Source organism: Mixophyes fleayi, chromosome 5, assembly GCF_038048845.1.
Source record: "Mixophyes fleayi isolate aMixFle1 chromosome 5, aMixFle1.hap1, whole genome shotgun sequence".
Lineage (NCBI taxonomy): Eukaryota > Metazoa > Chordata > Amphibia > Anura > Limnodynastidae > Mixophyes > Mixophyes fleayi.
In genome coordinates, this window is record NC_134406.1 from 245,179,610 (window position 1) to 245,199,038 (window position 19,429).

The 19,429-nt window shown below is 36.6% G+C and overlaps 1 protein-coding gene across 1 annotated transcript in view; it reads right to left on the reverse strand.

The window, feature by feature from the left end:
• The window catches only part of TRIQK (triple QxxK/R motif containing), a 92,560-nt gene that overhangs the window by 47,440 nt on the left and 25,691 nt on the right, over window positions 1–19,429 (reverse strand). The window contains exon 3 of the mRNA XM_075213780.1: window positions 5,038–5,107. Within this exon, the coding sequence (XP_075069881.1) occupies window positions 5,038–5,098 (61 nt within the window). The 5' untranslated portion in view covers window positions 5,099–5,107. The remainder of the gene's footprint in view (window positions 1–5,037; window positions 5,108–19,429) is intronic.

The window sequence follows — 19,429 nt, forward strand, 5'->3', positions numbered from 1 at the left end:
GAGCATGTGACAAACATCATTTTAGTGATCATCATCATAATCACCATTTATTTATATAGCGCTACTAATTCCGCAGCGCTGTACAGAAAACTCACTCACATCAGTCTCTGCCCCATTGGGGCTTACAGTCTAATTAAGTCTAGCCAATTAACCTACCAGTATGTTTTTGGAGTGTGGGAGGAAACCGGAGCACCCGGAGGAAACCCACGCAAGCACGGGGAGAAAATACAAACTCCACACAGATAAGGCCATCGTCGGGAATTGAACTCATGACCTCAGTGCTGTAAGGCAGAAGTGCTAACCACTACACCACCGTGCTGCCCATAGTGAGAAAATGTATTGATTGCTACTTTGTATGTGTGGAACAAAAGTATTAAAAAATATTTTGTTACATTTGGTTGAAGGCATTGACACCTAAGCTGACATCTCTGACTCGGACTATGAGGACCCCCAGCAAAATTAAAACAAACCATAAAATACCAGGAGAGGGGAGCAGGAGATTAAGGTGAACAGTAAGGTGCACACCTCTAGCACAAGCAGTGGGCTACAAATTGTTAGTGCCAGCCAAGTGGAGCAGAACATAGAGGAGTTGTGTGTTAGTAGGAGTTGCCTGGTCCCAGCAGTGTAGAACTGCTGACCTTAAAATGATACAAAATGTTTTTATGTTCAGTGCTACTGTAGAGTTGCACGTATCTGCCCCCCAAAATGTAAGCAGGCTAAAAAAAGCTCTGCATTTACATGCATGTGTTCAGACAGACAATGCATCCAGATCTCCAACACTTGCATATGTACTAGGTCTACCTCAAGAGCAACAAGTGTGTATACTTATGGACCACAATAACAGAAAGCAGAGAATCAGCTTGACAATCTTAGTAAATGAGAGAGTCGCATTACCCTATTTGTAGACAGTATAATAATATAATGAGTTGTTTCATACACGAGAGAGTATTGTCTTGACAGTGTTTGAATTTAATTTATATTTGTGTTTTGTATTTAATTATATTTTATATAGTTAATGTCACTTATTTACTACTATTACATTTAATAAAATAAAAGGAAATGCAGGTTTGTGTTGTTTTCCTTATAAAAATCCAGAAAGGAATCTTCTTTTCTGCAGTAGTCCAAATGGAAATATCAACTAATGCGAACAGATGGCCCCGATTTCATATAATTAGAACATAATCATTGTTAATTTATATGGTGCCAATCATATTATACAGCGATTATACAAAGGATATGTAGTTATTCACTTCAGTCCCTGCCCCTACCACATTCACACACCATTGATTCATAAGCCAATTAACCTGCCAGTATGTTTTTTGATAGTGGGAGGAAACCGGAGTAGCCAGAGGATACCCACACACACATGGGGAGAACATACAAACTTCATACAGATAGGGCCCTGGTCGGAATTGAACCCACTGCCCCAACACTGTGAAATGATGAATAAATTAAGTGTTATGTCAAGAGGTCAATCCATAATTAAACAGAAGCGGGTAGCTGATGCTGCTGACAGTCATCATCATCATGGCGTCTCTTGCGTCAGCCCTACAGCGCCTGCAAGTGATGGCGCACAACAGGTGTACATAAGTCTATATTCAGGTCTACCTGGTTGCTTTTACATGAACATGTCCTTTCTATACTCTGTCTACAGCCAATCTCCTTCCCCGTTCCATTTCAAAAGTCATAAGAATATACTTCTGTACGTATACACGCGCATTTTTTGGCGCGCATGCACAGATGTACGTCATACTGTACATGAGTTCCACAGGCCTTAACACGAGCCCAGCATCCCAGTGCAGATTTGTGGCTTAAATGTACAAAAAAAAAAAAAAAATTTAAAAAAAATTTTGTTTATTGATTATTATAACAATGACAAGAGGGCAAGTGGACTTTAAAGACCAGGGGTTATATTTACTAAACTGGCTTGTTTTATAAAGTGGAGATGTTGCTTATAGCAACCAATCAGTGTCACACCTGAGGATCTGTCTGTACCCAACCTGGGTTGTGGCTAAGCTGCTGACTATGTACACAAAGCTGGGTGGCCTGTTTGGAATATGCCCCTTTGCATGTAAGGGGCATATTCCATTAGGATTCGTGGCCGCGATTACGCGCGGCTGCACGGGTCACGGTACCCCCACCAGATGTTTAAGACATTCCTAGTAATAGGAAAATGTGTGAAAACTCCACTAAAGCAGTAGAGAGAAATAATGTGTTTTTCATTTCATGGTACCAAATTCCAGTGACAAAAGCTGAAAGGTCACAAATCTCCATGTAGTCCCATTATACCTCGAGCATAGAGTACAGAGTGTAAAATGAGTCATGTTTCATATGTGCCCGCGCTGCAGAACCCCAGCAGTAACACTAGGGTTCCAGAATATCACATGATGGAAAATATCTACCATGGAACGGAGGATGGAGTGATTACAGCTTTATGTCTGGCGTTCTCTCAAGGAACAGCCTTTGCAGTTATATCATGGTGTGCGGAAAAGCTTAAATACACTATTGTTTCTAGTCCATATAATATTATCAGAACTTAAATAGAAGCAGACACATTTAGTGTCACTGTAAATCAGAAATAAATAGGAAAGAACATTTTAGGGCATATTTAAACAACAGCGCTATTTACTTTTACCTGTGAAGTAACAGAAAACAATTAATGCATGTCTGTCTCTTTTTCCTTACATGGTAAAAGAAAATTAAAAAACATATTTATTAGTATAGGCCAATAAAAGCTGTATCTACCCCACCAAAAACCAATATCAAGTACACTTGGTAGACTGAGAAATAAACGGCACATTACCAAACCAGGAAATTAAGGCGAGAAAACCTGGTCATGAAGTGGTTAACAGGCATAAAAACAAATTTATGGATCTGTTGTTTTGTTGAACAGGTTGAAATTTGCTCAATATATGCAGCAGGGGCAGATGCCAGTGAACCAGTATGGTAATAGCAGTTTAACTTGTTGCAGAATCTATATGCTAACCAATCAGGAGCGCCAGCCAGTGAGTTCTGTTACTGGTCTTAGGCCAATCACACACTTAGAAAATAATCCAATGAGAGCAGAAAGGTTGGTCCAGTTATAGAAGCAAAGTAGAACACTGCTCAGGAATGAGGCTACATACAGCTCCACATCAAATCAAGACTCTGTTGACTTCTCATTTAAGGAAATCCAATGTAACACTTTTCACAGCAAACATTATTCCGTATCAGCCGCTGTTTCTGCCGTTTTCACATGTACACATTTTTATTTATCCTTTTCTGTACTGGGGTTTACAGATCCACCACTAGATCATGGCTTCTTAGCCATGCAGTTTCCAAGCCCTCTGTCAATCAGTTCTTGTTTGCACCTGTGTTTCTCCTGTTGCCAGTCAAAGGATTTAAACCCCCTCGGTCTCACAATTCTTACCTGAGCAAGATGTATTCTTGATGAGCAAGAGACAAAAACATTCCTTGTCCAATTCTCAGATTTTTCCTATTATATTACTGCCTCACTGCTGCCTGCCCGGCCGTTTGGCTAGTCTCTGGGTTTTTCGCGATTCAGAATTGTATCAAAGCCCCATGATGGAGTCCTCAGGTAAAACAATGGGATGCATTGCTAATCACCGGGGGGCCCCGGCGGGCAGATCTTACAGCTGTTCAATAAAGTGACAACACATATGATTATGTGCTGGGGCAGTTGCATACACACTTCTCCCATTGCGGATAGTGTATATTAGATGATCAGTAGTGTAGGTAGTAGTAATTGGACAGTGGCCCCATCACAAATGCTTCCTATAAAAATAAGCTAGTATAAACTGGACTTCAATTAAAAACTAATTTTATTTAGAATCAACCCAGAAAAGATGAGAAAAAAATTTGAAGTCTGGCTTTACAGGCATTGAAAATGTTTCATCTATAACGAAATCCCTAACCAATATATTGTTCTAGCATTCTCTGACCTTAATTATCAGCATCCGCTGAATACAAATCTACAGAAACTAGTGTTTTAGTTCGTTAGAAATTCTGCAGTGAGCAGAAAGAAACCTTATGTAGTCTCATTGTTTCTTCTTGGCCTGGGGAGAATTGTTTGAAGATTTTGGCAAGACTGCAGGTCACATGAAAATATGAAATATAACTGTATTATCTGTTTCCATTCCTGGATGCGAGTCTGTCACAGGCTTCTTTCATGTATGTAAACATATGCCGATTTAAGAAAACAACATGGAGGGGATTCTATCCGCCAACATTCAGGCTGGAATCTCCATTCACTCTTCATCGCCGCACCCCATAGTGCAACAAGGGCAAATGAGTGGAGATTCCTTTCCAAAATGGCCAGCAATGAATCTTCCCCTTGACATGACCTCATTAAATACTAGATTAGGATATTAAAATATTTTTGGAACATGTTCTCATTCTGTGTGGAGCTTGTATGTTTTCTCCGTGTTTGCATGGTAAGTAAATCGGCTTCTGACTAAAATGTACATGTGTGGTAAGCGCCACCAATGTGAATGTATGAGTATGTATGTATTCAATCTTTAAATAGCTATGTAATATATAGGCACTACAATATATATATATATATATATATATATATATATATATATATACACATACATACATATATATACACATATATATACATACATATACATACATATATACACATATATATATATATATATATATATATATATATATATATATATAATAATTTTGATTTGTAAAGTTAGAACCTTGATGCTGTCGTTATGCTTTTCACAAGCTGTAGACAGAGATGAAATACAGCCAGATCATTAGCAATGTGGACATTGATTGGAGGTGTGTCTGGATTTAGCAGCTGCCCTTTAACAATGACTTAGTGAGCCGCTTAAACATGCCTGCAATTACACATAGTAGCAATACATTTAATGAAGCCCTTGATATACAAGTACTATGCAAATTGTACTGGGATGCTAGTCACTGGAACTGATTGCCCAAAAAAATTAGTATGTGAAATCTCCATAGACACTATTCAAGTTATATGTGCACTGAAATATTGGTGTAATACAAACTTACCTATTTGCTTACGATATTGATCAACTGGTGTTCTTGTGGTTGAAGCATCTTTTTTACCCATTTTCTTTCCCTACGGTAAGGGAGAAAAATAAAAATCAATTACATCCATGTATTATATTGTGGAAGCGGTGAAATAAGTGACTGCTTTCGAGTTTGAGCTTCCTTGGGATATACACTACTATACAATAAACGTTTCAGACAAAAAAAAAAAGAAAAAAAAGAGAAAGATAGACAGGGCAGAACGATTTATATAATGAAACATGCTTTCACTGCAGATCTTAGGGGTCAACTAGAACACAATGTGCTCCAATCAGACAAAGCAGGAAAAGGACAATGCAAAACAATACTTCTTCTCCAGCCTTTTCCACCAGTGTTTTACCAGAGAAGTATAAGAATTTATTTCAGTAGAAAAATGGTCTTGTGTCTGCCCCCTTATACCATGTATGTCACTTCAGTTGGGAAGACATGTGACATGCTTGGTGGTAAGGAAGGGATGTACCAAAAGACATATGTAGTCACCAATACATAATTAGGGAGCACTAGCACTGATGACATCAGAGAGGATACATATCATAGGGGATTAGAAACAGGGAAGGAACAAAAGTTAGACACAGGTGAGCAAATCATGTTATACTCAGAATGGGACTCTACACAGTATCTTACCCTTCATTAGAAAGGTAGACTAGTTCATGTGAACAGCTATAGTCTGGTTACTGTACAGTGTTTACACACTTTGTTTAGTTGTTTTAATATATTTATTATAAATTAGTTAACTGTAAACCTTTAAAACTCTGGAGTCATGAGTTCAATTCCCAACCATGGCCTTCTCTGTGTGGAGTTTGTATGTTCCCCCCATGTTTGCGTGGGTTTCCTCCGGGTGCTCCGGATTCCTCCCACACTCCAAAAAACAAAAATAAAAACAAAAAAATACCACAAACACATACTAGTAGGTTAAATTGGCTGATATTAACAAAAAATGATCTTAGTCTCTCTCAGTGTGTGTGTGTATGTTAGGGAATTTAGACTATAAGCTCCAAAGGGGCAAGGACTGATGTGAGTTCTCTGTAGAGCGCTGCGGAACTAGTGGCGCTATACAAATAGCCGATGATGATGCTGTCTCTTCCACAATGCTGAACCTTGCAACATCACTACATCATGTACATGATTTTCTTTTCTTCAATCAACACAAACCTCGGTGTACAGCACTGTGCAGTATGTCAGAGCATTATAAACAAAAGAAAATATAAATAAAATGCACCAATGTACCACAGGAAATTAAAGACAAACACAGATTATATATATATATATATATATATATATATATATATATATATATATATATATATATATATATATATATATATATATACACACACACACACACACATACACACACATACACAGACTTATCTATACATAATAATTAGACATTAGGAGTTAAAAAAAAGGTACATATTTTTCAGATTAAAAATAAACAAGCTAATGTGCTTGATCAATAAGAACATTAGCTTTCATTAGTCTCAACTTCTTTAGACTGATCAAACCTAATATCGGAGAAGACACATTTGTGTTGTTTACAGGTTACCCAGTATTATGATGTTCAGGCTATTTAATACCAAAAGTGGCATCACTATCTACGTTTGTCTGCTGTAATACTTTCAGATCACCAAATGTGATGCGGGTCCACTTGTGAATCACTAGAGAAAACTAAGACATTAACCCTTCATGTATTCAATATATTAAATGTATATTTTTAATACACAATTATTTAAGAAATTAAATATACATGCAACTAAAGATTTATATAATAATCCACTGATGTTCACTACAAATATTCACTGTAATAGAAAAAATAGAATACAATTTTTTTATTTTTTTTTACTTACGATAAAATATTTAAAGGCAACGTTATCTAATGGCATTATAAAAGAGCAGTGAAGCGAACATAATTAAAATACAGTACAGCATGAGGTTAAATAAGGAGGATTTGAGTAGCGCTTGTGAGATTCAGATGATTGCTCATGTTGCCTGCTGAATAATCCCATTAACTGCCACTGGAATTTCCTGATAACCATGTATTACAAAAATGTCGCAACTGCAAGAATCTAAGACTATAATTTTAGTCCTGCCAATAAACCACTTCCAAGTGGGTGATGACAGTATTTCTTTTATTATTTTTCTTAAATGTAGATCTGTTACAATAGCTACTTATCCCAAAATCAGCAGCCTTGTTCATCGGTAACCCTCATGCTGTCAGGATCTAAGACATCTGACACCGATAAAATGCTGTGACTTTTCTTTGTTCTTCAAAGCTATGTGATAATCATTATTCATTTTTACAGCTTTGACGACGTTAGAGGATGATATAAAAAAAATAAAAAAATAAAAATTCTCCAAGATTCCAACCGAGACATTAACACATAAAGTCCTAATAAGCCAGCTATTTGCATAAAAGATCAGCCGCACTTTCCAGAGTGAATTGATAGATGGAGGAATGGAGCCTAGATTAGCAAGTACAAAATCAAGATTGTTTTCACAATGCCTGCCCTTAGGGAATGTTGCTCATCACATAACCTCAGAAAGAATTTGTACTTCCCTGAGGAGGATGCTTGTCACTGAACTTAAACTAGAATATGGATTAAACTGAGATGTTGTTTATTACTTATTAATCTTTCTGTTGGAGTAGATGTGAATTACAATACTGAATTAAACATCAAAGAGAAGGACTTGAAATAGTTTTTTTTATTTTCTTTGAAGAAAGAGTATACAGGCTATTCTATACAGTTCTGTACAACAGGACAGAATATAATTTTTATCATTTCCTTTTATTACAATAAAGAAAAAAATAACCCAAAAATATTTTATTATATATACGCAGTGCTATATAAAGGTGATAAAATTATTTTAAAAAAATATTTTAAACTATTAGTATTATTTTAGGATGGAGATATAGCATTCACAAAGCTTCTTACAGTTATTTCTTAAAGATGAGCTGAATTTTCTATAATAAAATATCAACTTGTACAATAATTATTGAGATTTATCTCTGTAAAACCTATTATTTTTATTTATATTTACAAAGTAGGTTGTAGTCTACCTACAAAATATAATGCAATTTGGGAAAAATATGCAGAACATTTTGATAATTCATATAAGATTTCACCTAAGTTAAAAAATCAGCACATGGGCAGTTAAATATTAATGCAACAGAACTGAAAAATAAAAATATGTCATTTTAGTGCTTACCAGTAACACCAAATAAAATGCATCTTTTATACAAAGTCAAAGTAATTGAGATTACAACACAAGAGAGAAGACCTTCTACTACACTTTGGGCTCATAGTCCTCTTATATAAGTATAGACTGAGGAACATAATATGAAAAGTGCATGCTTTTAATCCCTCTGGGGTATGACCATCAACACTCTAAATTTTAAAAATATAGATAATCCCCTAAACACACACAAATTTTAAAATATATATATATATATATATATATATATATATATATATATATATATATATATATATATATATATATAAAAATATATATATATATGTGTAAACCACAGATTCTGCAAAGACATCCACCTGTGTTTCCCCCACAGAAAGGTGATCTGCAGCAAGGTGACATTATTCTGTCGCAATATCACATTGTACTATCAAAATCCCAGACAGTCCCAACTGCAACCAGTGGGAGGGATTGACAGACTAAAATCATGAATTAAAGATAAATGATAAAACACTAGTGTTATAAAAACTTGATTATACATTCTGTTACTGTATGAGCGCACTTGTACTATTTTGGCCAATATCAAAATATCATGGTAACTCTTTAATATGTGACTCTTAATAAAAAATAAATTTTAATCAAAACCGAGCTGCTGTTGGCTGTGCATTTTGTGAATGGAAACTTCATTTTTATTTTATTTATATTTTCAACAGGACTAATAGTCCTGCTGTGAACATACGTGATGGAAGGAATTGAAAACACATCTTATTATTTTTACAACCTTTTCATTTCTTGTCAAATTAACAATTTGACCTGAAAATAAATGTTGACTGAACAATAAAAATATATAATAATAATAAAAATATATAATAAAAATATATAATAATAATATATAATATTAATAATAATAATAATAATAAATTCTATCGATACTCGGAAAAGGTGGAAGAAAGATTTGATGCCTCAGCTATAGAATCCAAAATATATCTGCCATAAAGCAGAGGAAAAATCTAGCGGGAGAAACGGATATCGAATAGTGAGAAACGTGGTGGCCACAAAATGCAAACTATAGTTCTGTCAGAACAAAACTATGATATACTGGGGGACAGTCTGTAAAACGGATGCACAGATAGTTATGCAAAGAAGAAGAAAAAAAGACGGGGGGCGGGGGTAGTGAACTATACTCACCGTCCTTATTTTTATCTGAAGGATTTGTGTACAATTGCAAGATACCTTTAAGAGAAAAAAAAAAAGCTCCTAAAAGCAAAATGATTTTTTTTTTTGATCCTGGGCCCTATACTTCTGTTAAACCTACAAAAAAAGTACACATATTTGGTATACCTGCAATCAGGAGAACTGGTTGTTACATTTTGGGGTAAGCTGACAAAAACGGGAGTAGATTACTTTAAACAAAGTGAAATGTGTCATGTTAGACGGTAGGGCATGTTCCTGCAGTAATGGGGTCATGAGTTTGATTCCCGACCATGGCCTTATCTGTGTGGAGTTTGTATATTCTCCCTATGTTTGTGTGGGTTTCCTCCGTGTGCTCCGGTTTCCTCCCACACTCCAAAAACTTACTGGTAGGTTAACTGGCTGCCATCAAACTGACCCTAGTCTGTCTTGTGTGTGTGTGTTAGGAAATTTAGACTGTAAGCTCCAATGGGGCAGGGACTGATGTGAGTGAGTTCTCTGTACAGCGCTGCGGAATTAGTGGCGCTATATAAATAAATGATGATGATGATGAAATGTGTGTGGGCAACCGCTGGTATAACTGCAGCCACAGTGCTGATTTGATTAGTTTTTAAAGCCATACTTAATTTATATGCATAAAGTGTGTGCTAAATAATTCATACATTGCACTTCCGGGTTTAGCTGATGAACTGAATTTTAAATATATTTTCACATTACTTAATAAACATATCATTAAAAATTAGTGGTCGTCTGTAAATGCTCAGAACATTTGTCATAAATATTTTTTTACTTTAAAGGATTTGCAACCATGTTCACAGCAACCATAATTTTGCTTTCATTTTTTAAACTGCACACAAAAAATTGGTTTCTATGGGTTATAGCAAACTGTGGCAGTTTAAATACATATACACCATGTGTCTCCTCCTCTGCAACATATAGCACTCAAAGTGGCAGAAATTATGAAGAGAGCGTAAAAAAAAAAAAAAAAAGAACAATAGATCAGTGCTTGTGTTACTCTATTAATATTCACCCGACCTTATAACAAAGAGCTGAAAATGGGTTTAAGCAAGTGCTAAAAAATACTTACAGTATTACAGGTATTTCCTAATAAAGACATATTAAGGTCTAGTTGTACTTCAAGTGCATTTTGATGACTTGTTATAAATATGAAGGACTCCTAAAGTTCCATGGTCTGCATAACACAATTTAATCAGGAAATACCTCTATGTCTTCAGCTCAGAAGGATAGAAGGAACACAGGGGATCATAGCTATTAATAGTAGTCAGGAAGGCAAGATTTTTAGATTCTAAAATTCACATTCACCTTTGAATTAGAGGAAGACTTTTAAAAAATGCAAATAAAACATCCTTTTTTTTATGGCAGTTCAGGATAAAAACAAATACTTGCAGAAATAAAAAACAAAATCAATTTATAGCTAAACATTACAAGAAAGCTAGTAAAAAGTCTGAAGAAGAACAAAATGTATTTAGAAAATCTCAAGCCAACGGGATAGTACAGTAGCAGTTTTGCCAGCATAAATCAAGCAAGGAGTTTTACCGAACAAGTAAAATGACAGAAATCAATGTTTTCATCTGTCTTGTAGACTGGATGTACCAGCAGCTCAGGTCCCAGGTTGAAAATCAGCAATTTCATTCTACTTCCCATTTTCAGCATACTTGTGCACCTTTGGTCTTAATTTACTTTTATGAGCTTTCAATCAATTGGAATTTAAGGTCATAGGGTTAAAAGGTCACAAACCTCAAATTTTAAGAACAGCTGAGTCCTCATGAGCAATAGGGATAGAAATTTACAACGAAACATGAGCAAACACACATTGCACAACAAGAGAAAAATGTACTGTATAATGACAGTGAAATCCAAATATATACAGGAGAATGGCCGCATCCAGTGTTTGTGAGACAAGTCATTTAAAATGTATATATCTTTTTAAAAATAATACAAATATTTTATTGGTATTTTCCATTCTGCTGTGTGTCTAGCTATTCGATTGCCTGAGATGGGACACCTTATCTCATAAAATTTTATGTTGTATTTTTTAAACATCAATAGTTCTACCATTAAGGTAAATAGCACTAGTTTAGAAATTTGGATCAAGAAAATTGGCATTTTGTTAATGAATTACATTCATGGAGCCATAGAAAAGACTTGGAGAGCTAATCTGAGGGTCTCCAGATGGACATCCCTGGCTTACAAGAAAATGCACTTGCTTATTATTGTTACGTATGCTGTGTATCGTCCAAGATCATAGCGGGTTACAGTCTCCCAAATGATTTAGTTGGCTAGAATATCATTAAGCAATGGCGAGTATCAATGTTGGGTATTGGTTTGGGATGGAGCACAATGTAACTGATAACTGGCTAGAACAGTTGTACACCGAACCAAACACTTTCACAGCCAATATGTGACAGTGATCACACTGGTTGATGATTTTTAAAGATGGTGGACTCTGGGTCAGAGAAGACCATACATACTGGGTTAGGCACAGACAATCATGTACAGGCCTTTCCAGGCAAGAACAACCAACCCTCTTCAAAAGTCTGCCAAACAGTTCCCAACGATCACCTATAAACTCCTGCTGGCGCAGACAGATATATACGTTGACTGTGCCTAGCACATGGGTTGACACACCCACTAAATTATTAGAACACACAGAATGCCCCGCAAACCAAGTATATTAAATAAACATGCTCCCTCGCACAACATGTTACACGCCATCCGTAGCTATTCAAAAGTGCTCCATTGTAAAGCTATGGTTAGACGGAGTCCTCCAGCAGTGTGTAGCTGCATGACCAGGTCTTTCATGTTTAAGTAATGGGGCTGGCACAAGCCAATAAGCACTTGAGTAAATGAGGGAGAACAAATTTGGTGTCCCTATAAATAGTATCTATAGATAATTAACTATTAACTAGGTAAATGAAATGGGTTGCACCAATGGTGTGAAAGTAACCATTTCCCCCTACTTTGCCTATTTGCCCTGATTATTACATTTAATATAACAAAAATTACTCATAATATGCTGCCAAAATAAAACACTTTGCAGCACATTAATGGAAAGTGTTCCACAGGTAAATATGCTGACAAGATTATGGTGCTGTTTAGAACATAAAACAAACATGAAAAAATATTTCCTATGGATTACAGCATAATTACCAGTGGAACAGTTTTTATAAATTTATCTGACCCCCCAAAAAAATGTAATAAATATGGACAATTAATGTAATCCTGGTGAAACATCTAAATTCTTGAGGCCTTAAATCCAAGTACAAAGCATATCTGGTCTTAAGGGGTCATATATGTCAGTGTGACACACAGAAACTGAGAGGCACTAGGACCCAGTGGAACAGGACTGTTACAACATGATACAGGAAAGACCTTAGGACCCAAGGAAAAGCTAGGCTGTGAGGCTGCTGGAAAGTTCCCAGTTATTTTGTTAGACAGATTGTTAAGAAGAGGAGCCTTAGAGAGTGAGTACTGAGAAGACAGTTTGTGAAGAGACATTTTTCGGCTATGCTGTTGTGAGGAAAAGTTAAGCAAGTTTTGTTGCTGAGAGTTAGATTTTTGCAGAGAGCTGAGGTGTAGTACCAGCCGAGAATATTGCATGTGCAAAGACTTCATTATTGTGGCTACAGAGAGGCCCTCACTAAAAACAAGAGCCGACACCAGCAATAGTAAAAATGGAGCTGAAAACTATCTACACAACAGGAAAAAGGTCTGTGTAATCAAACAGACTGTGTATTCTCACCTACTTCACAGTATATCCTACATTTTAAGAGCTGTGAGATAAATTTTCAGACATTTGCTTAACAAGTGAAAAGCATTACCCAACCTCCTACTACTGCACACAGCATGACCCCAGGTATACCTGAAATATAGATTTAATAACCAGTTCCCACTCTGACCTGGTATCTGTAGCATCCTGTAGCCCATCATAACCTGAATATACTAGCAAAGGAACAGCATCATTCCTGACTTTTCTCTTGCAAGTTCAGATTAAAGCACAGTGATAATGGCAACACACTGCATTGTGCAATTCCAGAGACAGTAACTGTTGGTTTTGATGCTTTTTACTGAAGTTACAACACTGACATTATAATTGTGTGCATTCATTATAATAAAAGTGCCTCCTGTCAAGTTCTAATGGGCACATGTACATAAAGTCTGGACAGTGAAAAATGTTATGCTAATTAGCTCTGCTGTGGATAGACTTCATTAAAAGGGGATTCATTGACTGTGATATCATTTGCTTGTGGTGTATTGTTTGAAATGAATGTTCTTTATGGTATTAAGGACTAGAACCGCATTACCGTATTCTTAGACAGTTTATGTGACCTCACATATTCCAGGGTTAGAGTATTACAGCCGCAGCGCAGAACGCTGTTGAGTCTCTGGTCACATGATAGTTATCAAAAAGGTACTAGGAGTACTGTGAAGCATAGTTATAACCAAACTGTTTACATTATAGAAGTACTGACATACAAGAATTCTGTTATTGCCTTTGTTATTCTGAAAGGAAGGAAGGATAGTTTTGCTCATAGCAAGGGCCAAGTTAAAAGCACGATAAAGTAAAGTAACTGACACCTTTATTAGCTCAGGCCTGTGAACACTGTCTTCAGATTGTACTTGTTGCTAATCATTCTTTGTTCAATAGTATTTTAGGGACGTATTATTCCTGCATAATAAATCTGACGTCACTTCGTTCATTTGCTGTCCTACTTGTATTGGGGACTCTGGGGTTCTCTGTCCCATTGCCATGCCGTTACCGAAAGAAGAGCAATCCAGGGACCAGGTACGATCCTCTCAACACCCACCTCTAGGGGTCTTGAACCAGTCTGAGCAGTTCTTTGCTTCTCCCTCCGTGACCCAAACACTAGTCTTGTTTTCTTATGTGGGGCATAGCTCACGCCGACGCTACAGTTTGTTATGGTTTCGATACCCTGTCTTTTGTCGAGGCTACCCATTCTGACGCCTGCCTTGTCTTATTCTTAGGACTTTACCTTGCTGACCTTGATTAGGGATTTATATTACCTTGCATCTTGATACATCTGACACTCATTGGTGCATACCTTGTTCCCAACAACCTTTCAAATTAAAACATGTGTGCACACCTAGGTAACAAGTTACTTAGATTCAAAACTAGCCAACAGTTTTGTATCTATTAATATTGACTGTATACTTTACTAATGGCTCTTTTGTCATTCTTCATGGATCATTTTTTAAATGCTCATTTATCAATGTTCGTTAAAGATGGTAGACGATTGCACCCCTATTGTAGGATACCCACTATCAATTGCTCTAGGTCATTATAATGTAAAGAGAATCCCGATTCTGCATTAGAAAGAAAATCCTTTGAGGTCACTAGGACTTCCACTTTATGATAAGATGAATTGGGTTTATTAATAAATCCAGCTAAACCAATTATAATAGTAGCTGGTCTACAGCTCTGCATAATATCATTGGCGCCATATAACTAAATTAAATTAATACTAATAATAGCCACATTGCAATTCACTTAAGCAGCTTTCTTGATCATTTACATCTTAATTGAAAAGAAAAAAAAAAAAAAAAAAAACAGAAAACAAATACCCCTACACTTGGCACATTAAACATATAATACCATTTTGCTGTATCCAACGGGATTAAACTCAAGAATACCAATGACTCATAACATTGTTCTTTCTTTAGTGACGCTGGTGACAGCAGCTTCCGATTAAAACTTTTGTGAATATGTGGAACAAGTGTCCTGGCTCTGTGTTCAACAACATGATACCAATAAAACAAAAGAAATGCCAGGGACACAGCTACTATAAAGCTGGTGGATGACCACAGGAGAGCCCAGTCAGCACAATACAGAGGTGGTTCAGTAGAGATAAATGGTGAATAACAGTAATGATTTCCAGCAGCTGTCTATTCCAGTGGCGGATCCAGGGGCTTGCTGCCGACAGCTGCACACTGTGCAGGTCCGTTCAGCAGTGACAGTATGCTGCCCGGCTGCTCTGATTGTGTTTTAAACACAATCAGAGCAGCAGGACAGTACACTTTCACTGCTGAACGGACCAGCACATACTGTGCAGCCGCCGGCAGCCTTAGAACACAGAAAGGGGGCGGGGCCTAAGTCACCCCCCCCCTAAAATCGCCCCGGGTAGGAGAAATGTCTGGGTCCGCCCCTGGTCTATTCTACAGTGACCGATTCATCTTTCATGTCTTCCAGTCTCTCTTCATCCCATCCCTATCCACCACCAACTAAATTGTTATTCCATTACTTTGTATGTCAATTGTTTCCCACACCTCTTAGATTGTAAGCTCACTTTCTTCTGTTTCATGTCATTGTATATCATTTATTTGTATCATGATCAATTCAATGTATAGCTCTACCGAATATGTTGGCACTTTATAAAAGATATTAAGATTGCGATTCATGTGAAAATGATGTTTGTTCAACCCATAAACCACCCAACTCATTATTTTTGAGTTCCAAATGTTTCATACTATATGCTCCTGACAGTCCAAATGTACCAGGTGCCTGAATGCTAATAATATTTATATAATCTTTATTGTACTAACAAACAAATTTCAGACAATTCGAAGAAACCAGAACACAGAAGCCGTAAATTTAAAGAACCCAATGAGACACACAACTGGAAGAAACAGCAATTACTGAAATACTGGTAAGGATGTCTTGAGTTCTAAAACCTTCAGTAAAACGTTTCAACATTATACACCTTTACAGGAAATGTGAGCGTTATATTATCAATGCTCTGCTGATTGCCTTTTCTCAGCAGAGTTAGGAAGTCATTTATAGACAAAATGACTTATTTAACGGAAAACTAAGTTAGATCAGTCATCGTGATTGTCATTTCTGGAAAATCACGGTCCTTTCTCAAGAGCTCAAAGAAATGTCATTGCTAAAAAAAAGTTCTGAAGACTTTTACTTAACAATTAAACCTTAAAATTAGCAGAAAATAAAGTTACTTTTCAGGCTGGAAGATAAGTTTTAAGTAGTGGTAGTTTCATAACAACACTATAAGGCTTATTTGCGTGAAACCAATCAATAGTCTTTAATATGTTAAACATAACAGACTGAAGGGGGAGCCGCGGGTTACGGACGCGCACACGTTTGGGGTACGTGTGCACGTGCAGGATACAACCTGCAATGGGCGAACCGCCAGGGGTGATGACATCATCATCCCTGGACACACAGGAGGCTCCACGTGTGTGTGGTGAATCATCACACACATGTTGCTGCTGGGGGGCAGGGCTGGGAGTTTACGGGTCTGAACTATAAAAAGCCAGACCCGGGACTCCCCCTCTCTCTTGCTGCCTGCTGCCCGTGGACAACGAGCATTACACTGCACTGCACTGCACTACAGAAAACATATAGGACACACTACACTACAGAAAATACACATAATATACTACACTAGGGATACACTACACTACAGAAAATGTATATTATAGATACACAACACTATAGAAAATATACATATTATACTGCACTACAGGAAAGATCTAAAGAAAACCTACACTATGCTACAGGAAAGGATTCTATACTACAAGAACGTTCCCTTCACTGCAGACTTAGAAGTGGATCCAGGATACCAGGATTCGATAAGTATCATTTATAATATATACATATAAAGCTATATGTGTGTTTGTAATGTGGATTTAACTATTTATATACATATGACTGTTAAATCAATATTATAAATACTGATTCTTATCAAGGATACGTATGTAAAGCTAGGATAGTGTAAGGAAGAACGGTTGCGAACTTAAGGTTAATTTTATATTGATATACATTTGTAATGTTAAACAACAATATGATATATGTGTAAACTGTGAATATAAGCTTTTCTGTGTTAACAGTAAAATACTTTGATTTAAATACATACATATGTTGTGAGTATTGGTTATTTATAACAAATATATACTGTGAAGTACTGCTGAGATACAGTAGTTATTAGATAAATAATTCTGTGAAGCTTAATTGTTATTTAGTGTGGTCAAAAGATTGAGTAAGGCAACATTGTGTAAGGAAAAGTGCATAAAAGTGTGAGTTTTATAACGAGTGTATCTGAGAACAGAATAAGAGGATAGCGTGCGCATGTGAGACGCTACCACAGGTCTTTTTACACAGACTATAACTGAATACGACAATTTATTAAATTAGAGAGATTTATAGCTTCTATAATGGAATCCTCCTTCCTGGCTGCATGCAGGCTTCAAGTGTTTTAAGGCACCTCAGGAATACAATAAGGGGGCACACCATCGATTTATCCCTCTAGGTATCACTATTACACCACCAGCAGAGAAAAATAGCCCACTTTTTGGGAGGACTATGGTGCTGCGTAAGCTGAGAAAGTGAAATGTCTACATGCAACAGTCCTGCATAACAGAAATACGATATGTTAATTCGGCAATCAATAGATAGTTATATATTTTTATAGACTTTTATATAGATAGATATAATGATGGGAGTGAGGATGGCAGACATGGTATGTCAACTACCTCGTTTATCCCCCTAGATTAGAAGCCAGTTTCCATGCAGGGTCTTCAATGTCCTCTAAAAAAATATTTTTTTCCTTAAACAGATCACTCTGATTACCTGCAAGAAGGGACATAAAGTTGAAGATTTTTCTTTATATTTCTTCATTGAAGCTATTAATAATTTACTGCCTGCTAAGTGTCATGTATTACCATGCCAACCACAGCCACATGACATTTAATAAAGGAAGCAGAGAGGCTTTGGAACTTTGTAGCATGAAAATCACTCCCTTCCTGTTTCCTGGCTAACCGACTTATGACAGAGAAACCTATTTTTTCAGTAGCAGTCATAGAATTGATTTAACAAAAGTAACACAGAATTATAGGTGAAAAATAACAAATTTAGCTTTATGTTAAAGCATAGCTCCTAACTTCGGAGGTTGGGAAATGGGGACACTGCGAGCGCCGCCACACACAAGAAGGGTGGTGGAAACGAGTCATGGGGACTTGGCTACGCGCCACCGGGGAGAATGTTCAGTGCTTCAGAGAACTGGACAGCCCCCAGCCACCTTCAAAAAACTGTTTCATTGATCTCAAGGGTTACCCAACCTGCAGGTTCGCACCTTTAAAAAAGATTAATGGCAGGAAATGAACCTTCCCCGTATCAAAAATAAAAGAATAAAATGGATGTAATCTGTTGTTTCCTTTAACAAATATTAAAAATATAGCAAACCATACAGTTTTATTGAGGATAGGTTGATGTGATGATGTCAAGATGATCAGAGCTTCCTTCCTCTGCTGAGACACTATCATTCTACTTTTCATGTGCACAAAACCCATTGTGGGATTTACTGAACAAACCTGCATCAGTTATTGGCTTCATTTCTGCCCTTAAATCTAAATCCCAGTTGCCAGATGTATAAATAAGGTCAACCTGTGTCACTTGCTGTGTAATGGGAATACGTGCATTAACTAACTGATAGGATAAACTCTGGGACAAAATGTGTTTTGATGTTCACTTGCAGTCTCATCATGCACTCGTGAGGAAAGTACCATTATTATTCCTGCACCATGGTATGGAGTTGGAGAGTTTATAACTTGCAATTGTGGAATCAAAGAGAGATATTGGAAATTGTAGTAGAAATGTATTACTTTATAGAGCAACGTGCCTTATGGATACACAAAATCTACATGAAAATAAAAACAAACAGTTTGTTTTAGAGGAGATCTAGTGCAAGGGATATATAACTGTATGCATCCCCAACTCTTGCAGTTCTATTAGCAGAGAGGAAGTGGTTAGATGGAAGATCTAGCTATTAGGTGGTCCTCTTTTTGTACGTCTGCTTTTTTTTTTATAGATATATTCTGTGACATTTTTGTGTACACACAGATATGTTTACCTTTAATTAGCCTTTCAACATGTCAGAACTTTGACAGAGTGGCAAGGAGTCAAAAAGCAAATCACATC